This window comes from Mustela erminea, chromosome 9, assembly GCF_009829155.1.
Source record: "Mustela erminea isolate mMusErm1 chromosome 9, mMusErm1.Pri, whole genome shotgun sequence".
NCBI lineage: Eukaryota > Metazoa > Chordata > Mammalia > Carnivora > Mustelidae > Mustela > Mustela erminea.
Genome location: NC_045622.1, coordinates 103,474,522 through 103,497,279, shown reverse-complemented (window position 1 = coordinate 103,497,279; position 22,758 = coordinate 103,474,522). Strand labels below are relative to the sequence as shown.

The 22,758-nt window shown below is 36.8% G+C and overlaps 1 protein-coding gene across 4 annotated transcripts; it reads right to left on the bottom strand.

The window, feature by feature from the left end:
* Positions 1 to 1,854: 1,854 nt before the first annotated feature.
* On the bottom strand, positions 1,855 to 21,064 carry MS4A13 (membrane spanning 4-domains A13). Of its 4 annotated transcripts, XM_032360269.1 has the most exons (8): positions 21,040 to 21,064; positions 18,678 to 18,796; positions 16,776 to 16,890; positions 16,187 to 16,327; positions 12,867 to 12,923; positions 11,846 to 11,965; positions 7,046 to 7,141; positions 1,855 to 2,519 (listed from the first exon to the last, which is right to left on the bottom strand). In XM_032360269.1, the coding sequence occupies exons 3-8, from the start codon at positions 16,818 to 16,820 to the stop codon at positions 2,457 to 2,459; spliced, it is 522 nt and encodes a 173-aa protein (XP_032216160.1). In that variant the 5' UTR covers positions 16,821 to 16,890; positions 18,678 to 18,796; positions 21,040 to 21,064; the 3' UTR covers positions 1,855 to 2,456. The 4 variants fall into 4 exon arrangements, with proteins under 4 accessions (XP_032216160.1, XP_032216158.1, XP_032216159.1 ...); XM_032360267.1 differs by lacking the exon at positions 16,776 to 16,890; XM_032360268.1 differs by lacking the exon at positions 16,776 to 16,890 and having other exon boundaries at positions 18,678 to 18,793.
* Between the last annotated feature and the right edge of the window lie 1,694 nt (positions 21,065 to 22,758).

The following is a 22,758-nucleotide window of genomic DNA, read 5'->3' as shown; positions in this document are numbered from 1 at the left end:
TGGGTCCAAGCATCAGTCTATGAGAGGGAAGGCACACTTTTTCTCACCTTTACCATTAGGATATAGCCCTTGGAGGGAACACAACAGAAAATTTTGGTGTTTATGAGCTTCTCACACTTCAGTGAGCCTGAACTCCAATTAATTGTCTTTACAACCCAGAAGAACACTGGAAGCTCTTCCCACGTTTTTAAATATTTTTTGTTACATTACGTTAGTCACCAGACCATATACATCATTAGTTTTTGATGTAATGTTCCATGATTCACTGTGTATAATACCCAGGGCTCCTGTTTGTGATTCAGGAAATGCATCTTGGAGAAAAGCTATGTTGAAAGCCTGGACTGTATCTTGTCTTCAACTCTGGAATCTTGACTCCTTAAATCCTAGCTCCCTTAAATCCTAGATCTCAGATACCCTCCAACAGATGGTGTTTTTAAAATTCTGGCTTGCTTTTGTTGTGTTCTTTCCAAGAACCTAGTTCTTAATTGTTGAAAATGGAAGCTCGTTTCTACATCTTTACCACCCAAATCAATCAACATACAGCTAATTTTTATTCAACCCCAGGTATTTTATTCAACCTCAGGTAAGTATTTCAACTGCCTAATAGATAGCTCTACTTTAAAGTCTCCTAATGATCTCAAATTCAATTTATCCAAAACAGAACTTATCACAGTTCATTCAATCCTCCCATGTCTTCTATATTTTGTATCACTGTAGGTATCACTCATCCAGGAACTGGGGAGTTAAGATTATTTTTTTCCTTTTATAGTTATGTCTGCTCAGTCATCACAGCTAAAACTTACCCTCTTTTTCATTGCTTGTCTGACTCATTGCAACAGTGATCCATTACTCTCTCCTACACTCTAGCTGTTATCAAATTTATCCTTTCTAATGCATTTCCACCTAATTAATAATTTTTCCTCAAAATAAATCCAAGCCTATCATTTCCTACTTAAAAATTCCTCAAGGGCTTCCCATTACCTGCAGGATATGGTTCAGTTCAATACAGTCATCAGTCCATCAATATTTGATAATTTGATTTAGCATCTGGCTTCTTACCTCTCCAATTTTCACTTGACCTATTCCTTCCTGTCATTGTGTTTTAATGAATATATTTATTTTAGCTACTGGAATATACTATGGCCTTTTCCCACATTTTGGGTTTTGCATGAGCTAATTTTATTTGAATTGTTTTCCCACCTTCCAGTCTGCTTTGTAAACTAGAATTAATCCCCTTCTGAGAGGCTGTATCCATCACAAAGCTTTATTCCCTCTCCCTCTTATTTTCTAACAAAAGGATTGTTATCTCTTCTGTGCCACTTCAATTTTCTTCATACTTATGTTAATATATATATCACACTGCATAGTCTGGATTTGTTACCTGTTTGTTTCTTCCCTAAAACAAAAACTCTTTGTGGTGAGGATGCTCATTAATCTTTGATACTCCTGACTTTAATATAGTCATTGGCACAACGGAAGACACTCAATATGTGTTGAACTGATAGACGTCAGTTAACCACTGAAATTCTTAGACCCATGAAATTTTTTGTAGTATTAGATAACCACTGATGAAACCAATTGAGAGACAAGGCAGAAAATTAAAACAAAACAAAACAAAACAAAAAAACCCACAGCAGCACATTTAAAAGATCTGGATGAACTCAGTGGCATGATTAATACTGCTGAGCAAGGCTCTCTGGCACTCTGTTTCCTATTAGATGAGAGGTGGAATCTGAATTCAGAACAGGTTTTTGGGAAATTCTTATTATGGAAAAGCCACTCGTTTGCTTTGAAAGACAATTGAACAGATGGTCGAAGCAATGGTAAGAAGTAATAAGCAAGGGAAATGAAAGGGAAGGAAGACAGTAGAGACTTTCAGGGCAGAAAGGAACTTTAATGAGGAGAGGAGTAGTCAAAGAAGAACAATGAAAGGATTATGAGTTGGATGACTTTTGATTTGTACTTTGTTCAGGTAGAAGCTAGTTCAGGTAGAAGAACTCATTCTGAAATGTACTCTTCACGTGTAGGGGCATAAATTATTTAAAGTTTTCCTGGGAATTACAAAGTATTGTGCTCCAAGTCTTTACTGCCTATACTCTAGAGACATTTTGCTTGTCCTCTAGAGACAATCACAAATCTTTTTTTATGGTCTTTTGCAAAAGCTCTATTAGGGAGAGTTGACAGCTTTAGAGTTACACAGAGTTGACAGGTAGAGAGTACCTAGAAAATAAATTTCTCCTTGTAATAATATATCTAAGTAGGGAAAAGCTTTCTACTTGGAGCCTACAAAAATATGTGCAGAGAAATTTCTCGAATACCAAGAAGAAAAATCCAACTTGTTTGTATTTTCTTTTGCACAAAATCTGTGGGCTTTGTAGCAGCCTTGTTATGCAGAGATATCATTAGGGCCCACGTCAGGTATGAGCACCAGGAGAAATCTCACATTTCTAAGGTTTTTAAAAAGTGCTCTCAGCTTCCTCTGTAACAGCTGTGAGAGTATCTTCATCATGATGATGACTCTGAAAAAAAAATTAACTTCTTATAAATCTTATCATTCTTCCTAAGATCATACATGTAACAAATACTTAATTTAAAAAAAAATGGTACTGATGTTTATAGAATAAAATGTTAAAGTGCCATGTGTCCTCTTTGTGTCCCAATTGTACTTCAAACTACTCCCTTAATTCCTACTAGACATTTGAAACTTTTTTTTTTTAAGAAGGCTCCACACCCAGTGTGGAGGCCAGCATGGGGCTTGAACTCACAACCCTGAGATCAACCTGACCTGAAATCAACAGTTGGATGCTCAACCAACTGAGCCACACAGGGACCCCCAGACACTTGTGACTTTTTGGTATACTTCCAAACTATAACAACAACAAAAAATTCTTCTTGAACATGAACAGATGCCAGCATCCCAAAAGTTACCCTGTCATGATATTTCCCAGTTATTACCCATTTCTTCCTTCCAAAAGTAACTTTTTTTTTCTTTTACTTTTAGGTAATTAATCTTTTCTTTTCTTTCCAGTTTCACTAGCTTGCATCCCTCTGTAAACATTGTAGTTGAGCATTAGTTTTGCCTGGTTTCAAACTTCATCTGAATGGAATCATAAATTATGCATTCTTTGAGCCTGTCTATACTTAACATTATGTATGTGAGAATCATTCTTATTGTAAGTACAGGTATAGTTCATTTTAATTACTATGCAGAGTTTAACAGAGTTATATACTTCAATATACTCACCATTCACCCATTTGCAGCGTTTCCACTTTGGGACTATTATGAATACTATTGGCATTTTCCTGGAAGTGTATCTTAATACATAAGCATACATATTTCTTTTGGGTATATGCTAAAAACTAAAATTACTTATAAGGTATGCACATCTTAACTTTCCATAAAAATGCCCCAAAAGTTTTTGAAGTTGTTGTAATAATTTAAATTCCAAGTAGGTGTGAGAGATTTCTTTTATCCATCAGCATTATTATCAGTTAGAATTGTATTTTGAAACTTAATCATTCTGTTAGGAAATGAGTATCTCAGTGTGGTTTTATTTTAATGTTATTGAAATGGCTGGATTTATGCCTAATACCTTGCTTTTAAATTCCTATAGGTCTTGTGTCTTTTATGTTCCTCCTTTGCCTATTACTACTTTCTAGATATTATCTTAATTTCTTTGTTATCTTACTATACATTTTGAGTGTTCTTAGTTTTTAGTTCTTAGTCTAGGAATTAGAATGTGCATCTTAATTTATCACAGACTGCTTCAGGTACCTGCTACTTTAATTCCAGTAAAATATAGAAACTTCATTCTCATGTAGCTTCATCCTTCCACCTTCCTTTGTGATACTGCTGTCATATATAGTACACCTAGATGTTATGTGCTCAACAATACAGTGCTGTAATTTTTAATTTTATAAATTTTTATAAAATTTCTTAAAATTTCAGAGGAAAAAGGGAACAATATATATCTATAGAACAGGGGTTGGCAAACTCTGGAATATGGACCCAATCGAGTCCACTAACTGTTTTGTAAAGTTCAACTGAAACAAAGCCCTATCTACTCATTTATATATTGTCTATGGCTGCTTTCAAGCTATAAGGTAGAGCTGAGTAGTTGTGACAGATGGAATTAAGGTTGGTAATAACATGGCTTTAAAATAAGGAGTTAATTTTGGATTATCTGGATGGACCCAATGCAATTTATGCAATTGTCTTTTCAATCAGCTAAGAGAAGCACAAAAGGTGTATTTATATATTTTTTATAGTCATCTGCAATAATTACCTTTAATGATGTTCTTTATTTCTTCATGTATTTTTGAGTACTATCGGATACCACTTCTTTTCAGACTAAAGAACTTCCTTTAGTGCTTCTTGTAAGGCAGTTCTCCTAGCCATGCATTCTCTGTCTGCTCATCTGTGTATGTCTTTATTTGCCCTCCATGTGTGAATGGTTAAAAGATACAGAATTCATGCTTGACTGCTTTCCTCCAACACTTTGGCGTGCCATGTCATTGCCTTCAGGTCTCTGTTGTTGTTGATGAGAAGTCATCTATTAATCTTACTGTGGTTCTATTGTATAAGAAATCATTCTTCTCTTGCTGCCTTTAAGATTTTCCCTCTTTTTTAGTTCACTTTGGTTCTCAGGTGTCTAAGAGTGAGTATCTTTGTGCTTATTCTAATTGGAGGTTATTGAGTTTCTTTCTTATGAGGAATATTTTTCATTAAATTTAGGAAAATTTTGGCCATTATTTCTTCAAGTATTTTTCCTCTTCCCTCATTTTCTGGGATTCTCATTATGCATATGTTGGTGTATTGGGTGATGTCCCAAAGATCTCTGAGGTGTTATTAATTTTTCTTCTTTTTGTTTCGTGATCTTCAGATTGGATGATCTGTATCATTCTATCATGTTTACTAATTTTGTCTTCTGTCAGCACAAATCTGCTACTCAGCCCCTCTGGTGGGTTTTTCATTTCAGTAACTGTATTTCTAAAGTGGATTTCCATTTGGTTCTTTTTAATAATTAGTATCTCTTTTATTTATATTAATACTTAGTAAAAATTAATAGCTTTATTGAGGTATAACTGTTATACAAAGAACTGTATGTATTAAATGGGTGCAATTAAACAAATTTAAACATATATGAACACTAGGATACCATCACCAGAATCAAGGTAATAGACATTCATACTCTTGTTTGAGGAATCATTATTTTTAATGTTAATTAACATGTTAATTTTTTACACACTTTTTTCTTTAGTTCTTTGAAGTCTTTGTGAAGCCCAACATTTGTCATTCTCTTCCCCCCCAAAACTGTAGCTACTGTTTTTTTAAGTGTATATGCCACCATTTCCTATTCTTTGCATGTCATTATTTTTGTTGTTGTTGAAAAATGGGTATTTTAGATAAGATATTGTAGAGACTCTGGATTCTGATTCTCTTATCTTTCCCCCAGAGTGGTTGTTATAACTGCCTTTTGTGACTTGCCTGTACTAATTTTGTGGAGCCTGTGTCCCTTGCAGTGTGTGGCCTTTGATATGTTTACTTATGTTTTTCATTTTTTTAAATTCATGGTTTTTGTTTTAAAGATTTTATTTATTTATTTTACAGAGATCACAAGTAGACAGAGAGTCAGGCAGAGAGAGAGGGGGAAACAGGTTCCCTGCTGAGCAGAGAGCCCGATGGGGGGCTCGATCCCAGGACCCTGGGACCATGACCAGAGCTGAAGGCAGAGGCTTTAACCCACTGAGCCACCCAGGCGCCCTGATGTTTTTGTTTTTAAGATACGTTTAATGGGGTTCTCCCCTGGTCAGCATAAGTAGGTACCAATGACTAGTCAGAGGTTGTGCTTAAACACTATGTAAAGGGTTTCACCGTGTCCCCCTAAAGTTCATATGTTGAAGTCCTAACTCCCAGTGCCTCAGAATTTGACTCTATTTGTAGATCGAGTCTTTATAAAACAGTAATGAAGTCATAATAAAATCATTAGGGTGAACTTTAATCCAATCCAAATATTTACTAGTCTTACATGTAAACGTCATTGATTATAATTTATACACACATAAATACAGATATATATTTACTTGTTAATTGTCCTTCTCCTCCACTGAAAAGAAAACTTCCTGATGGCAGGGATGTTGTCTTGTTAATGATTGCATCCTTAGTGCCTATTACAACGCCTAGGAAATAGTAGGCCCTCCATAAATATTTGTGAAAGAATGAATGTGTAGATATCTAGTTTCTTTTTTCTTTTTCTTGAGAGAGAAAGAGAGAGCATAGCATGCAAGAGCGAGGTAGAGAGCAGCAGAGAAAGAGAGACAGAATCTTAAGCAAGCTCCACATGTAGTGCAGAGCCCTATGCAGGCTTCTATCTCATGACCCTGAGATCATGACCTGATTGGAAATCAAGAGTTGCCTTAACCAGTTGAGCTACCCAGGCACCCTGATATCTAGTTTTATTTAAAGCTTGTATAAAATAATCATTCTCATAAACTTTTGTGGTATGTTATCAAACTTGTCATTACACTTCTAGGAATCAACTATCTACAGAAATACTAGTTTTACATGTAAAGATTATTTTTTATAATAAAAAAAAACCAAAATGAAAAAAAGCCAAAGATGCAGCAAGAAAAAAAGTCAAAATAAATACTAAGGAAAAATATGATTATTTTGTTTTATAATGAAAAGATGTTTATGATAGTTGGGAAAAATCATGTGATAACACGAATATGATTACATAATTAGTATACAAGAAAACTGTGTATAGTGTGTCTGTGTGTGTGTTTGTGTCTTTTTGTTTAGATTTGGATGTGTGGGTATGATGAGGACTACAGTAAGAGGGACAATAATTTTTATTTTATAATTTTACTTTATAGTTTCATGTATTATTTTTGTAATTTTATAAACAATAAAAATAAGAGAAATAAAGGAAATATTGTGACATATTCCCATTTCATGAGTTTTAACATATTTTATCATCTCCTTATAGAGTGTATGTGCTAGAAATCAGCAACTCTTGACTTGCCAGAATAGATAAACACTTACCAAATCAATACAGCCAAAGATTGAGTAAGTTAATGCAATAGAAAATTCCAAGGGGTAAGATATCAGTAAAATCCGTGAAACTTCCCTTCCAAGTTTCTGAAACCAGAAAATAGGGAGAAATCTTGCATTACTATCTTTAATAAGTGTAAATATGTTCACAGAACAGCTCCTACTAGGAGTGTCAAGGAAAATAGGAAAAATAAATAAGCTGCTTAGACCATTCGGCTTCCCTAGTCATCTCTACTACTTTGCCTTCCACTCCACTTTTCCTACACTTAATTCCCCCTGCTCATTATCTTCAGCTTCCACTGGTGGTCTTCGTCACTCAGCATTCTTGTCTCACTTCTTATAACTCCTCATTCTCATTATTCTCTTCATGACAGAGTCTCTATCTGTTGGGGTTAATGTAGAGCATGAAATCATCCCTAATACCTGGCTTACTAAAATGTAAACAAGTGGCCGCTGGGAGCAAGGGAAGGTTTTGGAGAGGGGTGTAGGACTTTGGAATGCCGAGGCCTGTGTGACCAGCCACTGGAATGCTGTGGGAGTTGCCTTTCTGGAAGCTTAGCCTAAAAAACCTTCCTGTGACCTAAAAGATGTATTCACTATCCTCTAGGCTATGTTTAGTAGGACTCGAAGAACACACAGGTTAGCATATCCTATCTTTCCCATAAACAGATCCTCCTAGTTCCAGTAAAACCCCTTGTCACACATTACGTGTATGAGAAACCGTGACAAAGATTTGTGATTATCCTGAAGGACCAATAAAGCTGGGAGCAAAGAAGCACAAAGGGTCTTTGTCTCTGAGCGCTGACCCCCTTTCCTCGTCTTTTTCATGGCAAAGTCTGGAGTAATCTTTCAACTGTCTGCAGAGGGATTGTTGGCCATCCTGGACATCTATCCAAGCTCTAGGTCAGTAAGATTTGACTCTCTGTCTCCAGTGATAAGATGGCTACTAAGAGATTTTATCAAGCAATTCTCATGTATTAAAACAACTGTTATTAATTACAAACTTACTTAAATTTGTATGTGTGGTGATAAAAATCTTACATAGAAATTGCTGTAGCATGATGTGGAAGGATGAGTAAATCCTCAAACAACAACATCTCCCTTGAAAATAAAGAGTGACTATGATTTTGCTGGGATAATAAAGCAGATCCCTTCTACTGCAATCAGAAAGATATTTTCAACTACATATCAGGATGAATGATATTGGTTCCAATCCTGAAAATAAATGTAGTTTTTTGTGCTGGCTGTAGAAAGACAAGAATGACATTCAGACCTGGAAATAATAACATTACAATCTCTCTCCTTCAATTCTTTCTCTTCCTCCTTCTGTTTTTGTTGGGTTTATTTAATATCTTTTATGCAAGAAACTATTAGGTGGTAGGGAGTATATGGTAAGAATGAGATGACAAAAAATTCCTGCTTTCTCAAAATTTATATTCAAATAGAAAAGACAGAAAGATAATATAAAATAACATATAATAAGGTCAAATATGTCAGAATGGATAAAAACTTGCTGAGGAATTTTAGGGGCAGGAAGTTTGTCCTAAGCCATTTGTATCCAGGAAGTCTTCGTAAAAGGCAAGACATTAAAAATAAGAGTAAGACCAAGAAACAAAGGAGGGAAGCAACATTCTAGGCAGCTTTAAATTCTCATTTACTAGTTTTTTTGTGACATGTTCTAGAAAAAATGTAATAGCATACATTAAAAGTGTGATAAAATAATTAATGGAGACATAAAGTAGAAAAATAATAAAGCTAAAATACGTATCACATGACCTATGGTTTGATAATGTGAGGGGAAAAATGCATGGAAGAATGAACATGTTTTAAGAAAATGATAAAGCGAGTTTAACTCAGGTAACTCAGTATAACTCAGGTATAAGGAGTGTATGATAGTAACAGGAAGATAAAGAAAATACTATAGAGGGTTTGAAATATCAAGTTACCTTATCAGAATTATAATTTAATTTTGTTGGCAGAAACACAATAATAGTAGCATTTTAGCTGGGAAGTACTGGTGACCTCTTTGTTGCCAAGACTGTAAAAAGTCATTTTGTCCACATTCCTTAACTTGTATATGTTAGTGTTATTCTTAAATTCTGCCCCTGTAAATAGCAAGATATCTGCCAGAGAAGTTCAAACAGGCAAACAACGGTGAGAATGACTGAATTAAGCCTTTGAGTGCAGCAGAAGTCAGTAAGTGCCCCTTTTCTTGCTTAAGTCGATTTGGGTTGTATTTTCTATCACTTACAACTAAGAGAACCCTAGTTAATAAAAATTAAAGTAAATAATAAACAGTAATTGGTATTTGGGAAGATAGTGGAGAGAGAAGGGTGAAGGATTACATCAAGGTTTTCAGCTTTAGAGGCTGAAATAAGGGAGTTTTGCAGCACAGTACTTTTGAGAGACAAATATTTTCTGTTTTATATCTGTTGGATTTGAGATGGTGACAACAGAAGCATATCAAAGTGGAAGCATCAAGCTGGTGCTATATGCAAACAATGAACTGTGGAACACTACATCAAAAACTAATGATGTACTGTATGGTGACTAAGATAACATAATAAAAAATTTAAAAAAAGAAAATGAAGCAGCAATTAAAAAAATAAAAAATAAAAGAATAACAGGACTGGAATCTGGCAGACAAACAGTTTAATAGGTATGTGTTAACACTTTCTCTATTGACATAGAAAGAGACTAAGGAACAAGGGTGCCTGGGTGGCTCAGATGGTTAAACGTCTGCCTTCTGCTCAGGTCATGATCCCAGGGTCCTAGGATCAAGCCCTCCGCTCAGGTTATGATCCCAGGGTCCTGGGATCAAGCCCTGCACTGGGCTCCCTGCTCCTTGGGGAGCCTGCTTCTCCCTTTGCCTCTGCCTCTCTCTGTGTGTCTCTCTGTCTCTCATGAATAAATAAATAGAACTTAAAAAAACTTAAAAAAAAAAAAAAGAAAGAAACTAAGGAACAGGGAAGTTAAGAAACTTGTCCACAAGGTCACTCACTGACAGTGAGTACTGAAGACAGTGTTTAGATAAAATCAGTCTGGTTCTGGATTTAGATTATCAACTATTTTGCTATAAGAGAAGTATGCTTCAGAGACATGCACTTTTTGGGATAGCTGAACCTACCTGGGAACACTGATAACTTGATGAGTTTATGGGTTTAGCCAAACAGCTTGTTTTTATTAGAAAAGCTGTCATGTGGCAAATCTTGTAAAAGGTTGGTGCCTTAATAAATGCAGGAATAGTATTCTGTAATGCCTCTAAGAGAAGACTGTGGGTTAGAGATGTCGGTCTAATATATAAGTTCATTCAAGTAATTGGTCACTGCAAACAAAAATAAAACTTGTGCATTTGGGAGACTGTGAAATTGATCATTAATACTGAGTTCAGATAAATACAGTCTACAACGGTTTGTAATGGTGTTTACAAAAGGTGAGTCCTGGAAATTATGTCATTATTATCTTAAACTGATAATTATAAGCTTGTGAATAAGAGTGGTCAACGAAATAATTTGATATAATCCTCCACTTAATAACCTAATTATTCCTCCTTATCTCTGCCACCAGAATTAAAACTGAAGATTCCCAGAATGAATTTCTAGGGAAAATGGAGAATTTCTTACAATGTATAGGGAAAATCTGATGCATACTCATTTAAATCAATCATTACACACAGTTCATTTGGGGGTGCTATTGTATCTTCTCTGATCCTTTCATTGTTCTCTAGGTTTTTGTTTTTCATGCTTGGATTCCCTCCACTGATGGTCCCTTTATAATACAGTGCAGGTATAGAGAGAGGAAAGTTGATATAGGGGAAGCAGGAAGATTATGCCTCATCTACAATGAGTCTTCTCATTAGAATTATTTTTGAATTGGAACTTTCCAGTTGCTATTTTTTGTTTTATTGTTCAATAATAAAGAGGAGCTCTACTCTAATATATTCTCATTTGAAAGTCTTTTGCAGCACTAATATTCTATAATTCTGAATTTAAAGCCAATAAAATTGAAATACAGTTATTTCTCTGCTACAAAGTATGGGATTGGATATTTAGTTAAATGGAAACAAGACAGATTCACACACATTTAGCATTTGACTACATAAAGCAAAATTCATGTGAGACACAAAAACAAGCTTTGTATGGGGATGCCTGGGTGGCTAGGCTGGTTGAACATCCGAGTCTTGATTTTGGCTCTGGTGACGATCTTAGGGTCTGGTCTCGGGATGGAGCCACACATCGGGCTCCACACTTAGCAGAGAGTCTGCTTGAGGACCCTCTCTCTCCCTCTCCCCCTACTTGTGTGCTCTCTCTCTTTCTAAAATCAATCAATCAATCAATCAATCAATCTCAAAAAAATTGGCTGTATACGAAAAGCTCTGTGTTAAACCAGAAATTACCAGGTGTCTATAATTCTAAATATATGCATCAGTTGCAGAATTATTTTGTTGATTTTGGGAATGGTTTTAAGGTCATTTTAAGGATATGCTTTTATTTCATTAAGAGAATCATCAGTGACCCTATGCCTAATGTATACACACTTATCACTGAAGCCTTCACATTATCTACTTGCTTTATTTTAGTTGGGCAGTCAGGAATTCAAACATTCTATTAATATTTACCAAAAAATCATGTTAGAATTACTTTGGAATTGAAACTTTCAATCAAGAGCTTACTACTTAAAACAAAAGATTTCTTAAAGACTAATAAAAGCCTTATTTTACTCCCAAAGGCTTTAAAACCTTGGAAGAGAATTGTTCGAAATTAAGATGTTCCTAAAGAATTGGTCACTTACTGCTTGTCCATAATTCCTATATGACACGGAATTAAAAGAAGACAACTCAATTGCTGTTAGAATTGATGCAATAACTGCAACAATTATGCAGAAGATGTTCATGATAAAAGCAAATGTAATCTGAAAAGAAGATACATGGTAAACTTGTTAGTTTGTATTGCCGAAAAAAAATCATTTCGTCAGAACTCTAATCTAGTTTCTGGAGCTTTAGAGGTCTGGAATGCTTGCCACTAGGATAAAATATTTTCCTCGTTTATATGAAACCCAACTAATCTGGAAGGAACAGTGAAATATCACATCAATAAGTATCAATTTTCAATTTGGGCTAAAAGATGTTGTATTTTACAATCTTCTGAGTCATGAGGAAGAAAGATTGTTAAGATAGGATTTGAACAAAAGGAGATCCACCATAAAATAGAAAAAGAAACAAAAATAAAGATGGAAAATGACTACCTATAGAAATAAGCCAAAGAAGATTCAGTGATTTTTGATCTAGGATTTTCATTCTCTAGGGGAATCAATCAATAATTTTGGATATGTTTTTATCTGTATAATTATGAGATCAGACTCACTGATTTCTTAACTCTAAGAGTCTAAGATATTTTTCTTTCCAGTATTTTACCTATACCATGGATGGATCTTCTGGACAGATCCTCTATTTTAATATAAGATATAATACTGTTCTCAAACCTAATAGTTTAGGAAAATGAAGTTTTATAGTAATATTATATCTATATATAAAGGCATTATTAGGTTCTATTAAATTCTGTCTACTAGTAAAGTTTATACAATATTAAAATAAGGTAGAATACCAAACCAAAAACCCTATATTAAATTTAGAACATTTACACAATGATTCTAATATAGAAAGTTTGTCCACATTAAGTTATGAGTTCCTAGCTTTTCACTTAATTCTTTATTTTACAAGTAAGGTAAATTCCTTCATTGCTCAGATACTCACTAAAATCTGCTTAGTTTTGTGACAAGTGATTTCTAGGATACCCGAAGCATCTCCACTTACCACGCCTTGAGTCTCATGCCTTACTGCTCTTATTATGGAGACTCCTGTAATGATAAACTGGATATAAAAACATATTTATAAATATTCATTGATAATGCTCATCAACTTAAGATGTATTTTTAACAACTCCCTCTTCCACATCTGTTATTTTTAGAATACTAAGAGTAACAAGATATAAAGAAGTTTCAGTAGAAGGGGTCAGGACAAGTTTCCATCATATAGTCATGAACTGAAAGCTAATAGCCGGGTCACTAATCATAGAAACATAGGGGACAGTGGGCAGAATTCAGGTTGTGGTGTGTACCAAAGATGACTCAAAGAGTCCCAAATCAGGAGCCAAGTTTGCTTATATCTGTGCCTGCTTTCTGAACTCATCTGATTATCATTTCAAATGCTATCCTTCCTAATAAAATGAAGCCACTGATTGCAATTACTGTATGTATATCTAAATGTGAAAAGTGGTTTCATGAGTCTATTCCAAACTGTGTTTGTACAAAATATATCTCTTAAGACTGTGGCCATTACTAAGTAACAACTGTAACTCATGTTTTGGTCTTCTTTTTTTTTTTTTTTAAAGAGTTTCCATTATTTCATACCAGGGTACTTTATTTCCCAGAAGTATAAAGTTATGCCATATTGTTTGGAGGTGAGCTACATAATTCCTTTGGAACATTCCTTTTGTCCTATCTGTTTTAGTGAATTCACAAAGATCTAAATCAAAAAATAGTCTGTGGAAAAACAGCATTTATGCTATACCATTTATAGGGAGACCAAATCTTAAAGCTTACTAACTCCTCTAGGATAACTTAAATTTACACACACAGCACTTCATTCTGTAATAAAAGCTGAGATTTCTAAGGAGGTACACAGTGAGAGGAAGAGCTAATATGAGTTGAATTACAAACTAGAGTGCTTTGTAGCTAGATTAGCAAACCATGTGCTTCACAAAATGCCTTTCAAAGTTTATGAGAGTTTTCCATTGGATTTAATTTAACTGAAATTCTAGATAATTTATTCTAAGAGCTACACATGTTATTTTTATAACATGTACAATTAAACACTGAGGGGCATGAATCATTTATCTGGTGTTTTGTCTGCAAATTCACTATTCTTTTCTAAAGCAATGCTTTGACCCTTGTGAGCCAATGTACAAAGAGGAACTCCTAGAGGTCACTACTTTCTCCGCAGCTCTCTCAAGTGGCGGCCATTTTCTCTTACAGCCCTTATACCACTGTTTCTAACTGTGTAAGTGGTCTCCTTGCTCCTTATTACTTCCAATGCTTGTCTCTCCCCCAGCTTTGAAGCAAATGTCATCAGATTCTATCACCCACTATCTAGCCTGGTTGAAGTTGATTTGGTCACTCTAGTCTTGGTGATTTTAATTCCTATCTTACTAACACTTCTTAGACCTTGGTGTGTGTGTGTGTGTGTGTGTGTGTGTGTGTGTGTGTGTGATCCTTCTAACACCTTGGTCTTACAGTTCTTTGAATTTCTCTTCTCTAATCCTCTGACCCCATCTTATCTCAGTCACTCACTCCCATATTCATTCTCTTGTGTTTGTTTCTGCCAATAAGTATGACATCTTCCAAATCTCAATTCCAAGTATCTCACTAGGACTACTAGTTTCTATCTTTCTACATCAGGTTCTGTAGTATCCCAACTTTAACAACCCTTTGAACCCATCTGCATCTATGATCAAGCCCCTCACTTCCGTTATATTCTTTCCTTCACCAGTTTAAATTCCATGGTTAACTATTACACTCACTTATATACACTTTCAACTCCTTTGCACCATTCTTGTTTGATCACAGATGCACGGTTAAACCCAAATTCTGATTAAATGCAGGTTTCCTTCTCACTGAATGCCTGAACCCATGCAGCCAAACAGGACCTGAGAAAGACACACAACCATTTGACCCGCATCTCACTACACACACCCTGTTCCTAAAGCTTAAATGAGCTCTTTATCTTAGTGGAAGTCAGACTACATTTCTACAATGCATACGCTCTCTTTTTCTAGATGACTATTTTAAACCCTCCCTTCAAACAACCAGTTCATTATCCAATTTTCAATCTTAGCCCATAATCTGGCTTCCTAATTCACGGAGATATTTGAAGTCATAGGAAGAGAAGTTCCACAAGCTCCCAATATCCCATCTACCTACCTATCAAAATTTGTCCTTTCTCTTTGCTCCTCTACCTTTCCATCCTGTTACCCACGTTGGCGCTATTTACATTAAAGATGGATAATTTTTTCTTATGAGGGTTAGCTTGTAATTTGTGGGAGATTTATGCATGTTCTTGGCTTCTGCCTACTAGATGCCCACCCCTGCTGTGAAAACCAAAAATGTCTCCAGACATCACCAAATGTCCTCTAAGGGGTAAAATCACCTCTAGTTGAGATCCACTGCTAGACACGAACTGTCCATGAACCCAAGTATTTGTGTATTAAAAAACATCATCTCTTGCCTACTCCAGTGCAGGATTCTATTAATCTCTCCTTTTCTCCACTTATTTCATATTGATTTTTGCTCTTCTGGTTCAATCCCATCATAAAAGACATGATACTTCCAACTTACTGAAACAAATAAGAAACCTTGTCTTGACCCAAACTTCCTCCCGCTACTACCTCATTTCTCAATGCCGCATTACAGCAGAGTCCTTCAAGGACTTTTATTTGCTGTCTCCATAGTTCTTCTCCTTCCATTAGTTCTTAAACCAACTCCAGTCAGGTTTTGCCTCACCATTCTACTGAAACTACTTGTCAAGTTTATGGCTGGGTTCCACATTGCTAACTCCAACGGTCAATTCTCAGCCTTTTTTGGCAAAATAACAGAATTTAATATAGTTTATCTTTCCCTATTTGTTTGCTCAGCTTTGAGGATGCCATACTCTTCAACTATTCCTACTGCCTTATGGCTGTCTAGAAACCACAGAAGAATGCAGGTAGTGACAAGTTTAGAGAATGTGTGAGTATAGACTCGTTGTGTGAAGAAGGTAAAGACCCTAAATATGAAAATTAACTATGCTAATGGATATTATGGTTAAGATTCTTTGTCTTTCACATATATAAAGTCAATCCAACCGATGGTTGTCATTGTTTATTCCTTCCTGTATCCACATCTCTTAATAGCCCTGGTAAGTTAAAGGTACTAAGGAAACATGTGCTGAAAAAGGAATTTGATTTTGAATAAATTACCAACATGAGATTTACTTACATAATTCTCCTGAAATCTCTGTTTAAAAACTGTTCCCTATCTTCCACTACTGGCATGAATAGTATTTACTGAATGATTAAATCATAAATATATTCTACTCACAATAACTCCCCATAAAGAACATCCTGCTTTGTAAGTTATAGGTTCATACGTCCCAAAGACTCCTCTAATTTGTCCCATATACAAAATCAATAGGAAATACCACATGAAAACATGAAATATGCCAATCATAATCTGGACAGCCTGTGAGAAGAAAATGATATTAGTACCGAAACCATGTAATTTATAACACAGCTCCAATAAATGTTAACTGTAAGAAATATTCAATACTTTATGAAAGATAAAAGTTAAATAGGAATGCACTTACCATGTATTTTCTGGACTGGTTAGCCCCCAAAGCAAGCCCTAACCAGGAAGTACTGAGGTTTACCAAATAGGAATCAGCGATTCTTGGAGCATCATACTGTTCAATAATAATTCTAGTCAATTCTCCCACAAAAAGGTTGACAATCTCTTCCTACTGCTATCCTTTCTACCTATAGAGCAATGGCATGACAAGAGAACACTGAAGGTATTTGGGGCAAAATATGGTTATTACGCTATTTGGATGCAGGAAGCCATTTATCCAATATGTTCTTGTACATTAGTAATTTTAAGGTTGAACCACTTTTTCCATCTTTTAAAGGTTTACCTTTGCCTCCAAGGCATACTTGGTATGTATCTTTATCACAAGCATGCTGGGGTGAGGTACAATCCAACACAGAGATACAAAGAATATCGTGTAGACTTGCTTGTACCAGGTCTTCCTATTGGATAGGGGAAAGGTTGGTGGAGGGGAGAATTATTACTCAACTTTAATTTTTAAGAAGATAACTATAATCCAAAAAAAATTTATATGTGAACTGATATTTCACATACTGAATCACATTTTTAATTACGCTTTAAAAATTTCAGAGGATTGGGCACCTAGCTGGATCAGTCAGTGAAGCATGTGATGCCTGATCTCAGGGTCATGAGTTCAAGCCCCATGATGGTTGTGGAGCCTACTTAATTAAAACAAATAATTGTAAAAATCTTGGAGATAATATTATTTTTACTTGAATATAAACTTTAACAGGAAGCTATTTAATGCTTTAATAGTTCCAGCTCCTTACAAAGCAAATAGTCTAAAAACACATAAATGCAATCAGCTAATATTAAAGATACATTTTAGAGAATTCTCTTTATAGAAAGACCATTGTTACTTTTTCAGTAACAATCTTACCCATTTTTATACATTTAGATTTCAGATTTCCTCTGCACTACCATTTGAAAAAATGGCATTTTCTTCAGAGATTCTTTGGATTTGATTGGCAGAATATCTTTACTAGATAGATAAGCCCTTGAGAGACTGAATTTAGTTATCTCACTGTTGTCACCAACCCCTACAAGCGGGAGCCCAGTAAATATCTCTTGAATAAGCACATCAGAATGAAGGACATTAATTCCACTTGACTTTCCCAACTCTTAAGTGAAGTTGAAAAGTAGTGTCTCCCTTTATAATTGGGGCTGTCCTATATAATACTATGAAATATCCTAGTAACCATATTAGAAAGCAAGGCTGCTAGTGTGTGGAGAAGAACAAGATGGATTTTCTTATTTAAAAATTGTTCTTAACCTAGAGCCAACAAATGGCATTTCAGGAGGTCATAGGCCTCTTCCCCACACACAAAAATATGAGTGCAAAGGATTACAATATGTATATGAAGCTGGGGAGAAGATTCAGAGCTTCCTTCCTATGTCAGAAAGGGTCTGTGACTCCCAAGAGATTAAGAACCTCAGCTGAACAGTCAGGTGGGAGACAATCTACACAGCGACCAAGTTCGAAGGAAAAGTTCACATCCAGTAGAAAAGTTCTTTCTCTTTCAGATGGGAAAGAGCATGATCTTCATAATTCCTTGGTGTTACTAAGAGATAGCTAAGCTCTCTGTTTATAATTGAAGAGACAAATTAATAATCATTCTATCGCATAGAAATCAATACAGTAATAGAAAGAGATCAACAAGAGATCTTTCTTCCAGTTAAAAAAAAAACAACACTTCTTTTTCTTTTATTCCTTTTTGGGATTTCTCTAGCACCCTATGTATGTTGGCTTAGTCAATATGCTTATATATAAGCACATATTTGTGTATGAAGAGACATGAGATCAGTCAAAATTTGTAGGAGACAATCAGTATTAAAAAAATTTTGGGGGGTGGTGAGGGGAAGTGGGAGATACAGGGAGATTTCAGTTATGGAATGAACAAGTCACAGAAATAAAAGGTACAGCAGAGGGAATACAGTCAATGATCTTGTTACAGCATCGTATGGTGACAAATGGTAGCTACCTCTGCTTGTGGTGAGCAGAGCATAATGTACAGCGAGGCTGAATCACAATGTTGTATACCTGAAACTGATGTACCATTGTGTGTTAACTATATTCAAAAACAATTTCTTAAACCCATTTTTACCCTTTGACTTAACCAAATATGCACCTTCCCAGATTCAAGAATAATCCTTAGTAAATTGAAGTGGTACATATTCTTGAATTCAGTCAAATTGAAGTCTTACTTACCCCTAGAGTAAGACTATCTGCTGCAGAGAGTTTTGAACATACACATCGAGCCATACTACCAGCATTTCCTCTAGATGATTATGCTTCTAATCTTTGGTGAAACTTTTATTAACAAACTTCTACAAAACAAAACAAAACACATATACACACATTGCTCAGAAGAAAATACTTAAGTTTGATTCTTTTCTCACTGTTTTACAACCACCTCCCAAACTCTGAAGCAACTGTTTTCTTCTTTTTGTGCCTAACTTTGTAGAGGCATCAGCTGGCATCTACTTGTTCTGAATAATGGCCTCCATAAGTGAAAAACCTCTCCTTACAACTAAAAAGTATAGGCATATTACAGTTATTTTCTCTGAGTAGTAAGCAGTGGCCCTGGATGATAAAATATAAAGAACACTTAGGAAACCATGTTAGGGAATTTTCAGTAAAGCTTTTAACAACTTATTTGCAATTCATAATGAGTTCAATGCAATTCATAATGCCATGTTCGCATTTCAAAACCAAATTCTTATACTTAAATTCATCATGGGCTCATGATTTTTTTTTTCTGTCACACACTTGCTATCTAGTTCTTTATATGAAAGAACTTTTTCTACCGTCAGACAACTTACCAAAGTTGCTTCCACAATCCTCAAGATTCTCCTAGAAGTTCTTTTGTTGTTATTGTTTCTTTTTTTTCCCACTAAAGACTTCTTCTAGGAGTTCTTTCATTATTGTTTCTTCCCCTCTCGCCCTCCCTTTTTTCTGCATTTCTCCCTGGTGTTCAGAAAACCTGGCTAATAACTGTATCCTCTGTGGATCTGACATTACATTGTTCTACATCTTCTAACATGTCATACCTCAGTCAATAACATGAATCATGTCACTTAGGTGATAATGTAATGGATGATCTTAAACCCTGAATCTTGGCCTTTTTGAGAGGCAGGTTTGAGTAAATGAACTCTCATTCCCTGTACCCTTCAAATCTCATGATTAGATTATTTTAATGAGTCTTTGGTTTCTAAAATTGATTTTCTCTATGTCTCTTAATTCTATAAAGTACAGAGACAGAAAAAAGCTAGGTTAAGACTATAAGAGCTATTGACAGTAGAGAAAACAATATGTTAAGTACAATAACTTAAGTATAAATAATAAGTTTTATATATTAAACAGCACCTTTGAGAAATACCAAAGAAAGTGTACCGGCCTAAAGGTAACCAAGATTAATCATTCCGTCATGCTCAAATAAAAGGCACAGAATTACAGAATTTATATATAAAGTAACTAGGAAGTCCTATCTAGATTGCTAGTGTCACTTTTGAGAAAAAAAGGAAAATAATACAAAATAATTAGTCCTTTTCTTTATGTATAAAAATTCTCACAGCTGATAGTGGAAGCACCAGGAGCAGAATATTTAGCATCCTATAGTCTCTCTCCTTCAGGCCCCCATGAAAGCCACCCCAGCTGAAGTATTCATTGACGTACCATGAAAAAACAGATTGTGTGTGTGTTTAAAAATCTTTAGCTTAAATGTTGGAAGAAAATAAGAAATTCTACACTTAATTCCTGTAAATAAATTTATTCATTTCTGGAATAAATGACGGTTAGAATTTTTTAGAAAAACATTCTACAGTCAGTTACTCTAGAACCCACTGAAGTATCTCATTTTTGTAAAAAAATAAAAATAAAAATAAAAATTAATAATTTGTTTCTATTCTCTGGTGTTTTCATCACTAATCAAAAAGCAGCTGCAGAATAAGTCCCTAGTCCTCCTTCCCAACCCTATCTTCATTCTTTACTCTTGCCTTAAGACAGAGAAATTCTTAAACAGTCACCGAGAGCTCACGTCTAGAAGCCACTTCTCCATCTCTAGCAGGGATGCGACTCCTGTCTTCAGAATAATGTTCAAACTCTTCAGCAGGGCCCATAAAGCCCTTCATGAGCTGTTCCCTGCCCACTTTCTCGGCCTCATCCCAGCCCCTTCCCGCGGTTTCTGCCCTAATAGCTCTGACAGCACCCTTCTTGGGGAAGCCTCCTCTGCCCCAGAGTCTATTAGTACTCCTCTCCTTGCTCCCCTACGCTCCATCACAGTGTTGTCTACCTAACTCTGAATGAGCAGGTCTGGCTCCCAAGGCAGGGTCACTTCCTGGGACCCAAGGAATTCATTTCCGCACGTCCAGGGCTAGTCCTGGGCTGTGACTGACGGACTCACACGTGGTGAAGTGGACTGGACTGGACGCACAGCGGGTGGCTGATGCCCAGCGTCCGCACAAGGATGCATGGGGCAGGAGAGGGAAGGTAGGGGCCCCGAATTCTGTCTCTGCCACCCTTTTCGGCTTTTAACATTTAAGTAATACCGTAAGCAAAGCGACATCATTACCCTTCATTGTACTTCTTCAAGGTCCTAAGGATCGAGTTACGCCCTTTCAGGTCCAGGTCCAGGCTCAGGGGGCGGAGTCCCCGCGCTGGATGGTCCTCTCGCCCAGGAGACCTCCTCCAGCACCCCGTCCAGGTCTTTCTGCCAGTGCCCAGGCCCGGATCAAGAGGCAGATCTCCGGGGTAGTGTCCTCAGGGCCAGGTCACCAGACCTTGCCTGGCAAGCATCACTGAAGGTTCAAGGAGCCCTGGCCCCAGCAGGCCCTCAGGCTCCTCAGGCCACGCGGGCCTCCAACGGCAGCAGCTGAGGCTCTGTCTTCGTGCGCCTGCGCAGCCCACGCCTGCTACGTGGCGGGGCGGGGCGGGGGGGGGTGCTTGTGCGCAGACTCACTAGGGCTTTGCGGACCACGTGGTCAGACTCGTGTGAGAACTACCGCTTGGTGTCTGGAGAAATGGCTTCTTCAAGTATCTGTTGGTGATGTCGGCCCTTCTGGTGCCTCCGCCAGGGTCACTGATGAAAAGTCGGTCCTTCACCTTCTCTGTCCTCAGAGGGAAATTGTAGTGCAGATGCCTTTTAGGAGGTGTAAATATTGAAAAAGGTAGCTGAGTCCATGACTACCCTCTGCCCTTTTTGTTTTTTAAACGTAAGGCGCCAACGAAGGAAATGAAGAGACTAGTTGGCAAGACATCAGGACGACTTTTTCATCCACCTGCTGAGGTGAGTCAACATTTCAGGTTAGACCTGGTATCAGTTTTCTGTTTGATGTGCAGAGTCCTTAAAACGACGTGTGTGAAAAGATGTGTAAAGAAGTAGCGGTAGCGGCGGGCAGATACACAAGGGGCCGATGTCGTCGATGAGGGGTTTGAGCAAACATGGATTCAGACTGAGAATGGTTGGGAGCAGCTCATGAGCAGGCGCTAGGGGAAAGGTTTCTTTCTAGAAGATGTGGAAGCAAAGCAAGGAAATTATAGTTTAGACAGCTGTCTTTCTTGAGTGCTGTGGTTGGTTGTTCTTAAGTTTAATTTTCTCGGGCTGGAGTACGTTGATTCTGGCTTTGGTTTCAGTTTGCTCATGTAGGCTCTTAGGGCCTTAGAGCCACTCTGGTCTAAAGGCCTCCTTGTGTAGCTGCTTTCCCACGTTGGCTTATCTTAAACTGCGCCATTGTTATTACTTGAACTGGTGAAAATACGGACCCCTGGGGAGGTTAGGGATCTTGTTCATAGTCACACGGCTTATAAACGTGCAAGTTGGAGTTCTGATTCCAGCAGTCTAGCTCCAGAACCTGTACCCCTTTGCTTTCTTTGGCCTCCTTCAGGAAGAGCTGTGCTGTATGACCGTCGCAGAATTGGTGAAATTACGAGGTCTGGGCATGGTTCTCAGCACTAGTTCTGACTGTGTGCATTCCATCGTACTACTCTTGGACTTTTGTTTTCTCTTCTGACTTACCGTGTAAGTCCTTGATGCTCCTGAAAATACTTATGCAACAGGATGCTCCGGAGTCGGGGGCTCTGATGCGCATGCCTTCAAGAATTCCTCAAGTTGTTTCATCTTCTCAGCTCAGGCACGATGTTTCTGGTGCCAGGATGCCAGGCTCAGGAGCACGCTCTTCACCCAATTTTGCAGTCATTAACCTTTTGATTGCTAGTACATCCATTTCAAAGACAGTTCTCTCAAATAGATGAATTGCCATCTGTATTACACAGCTACTAACAAAACAACTAG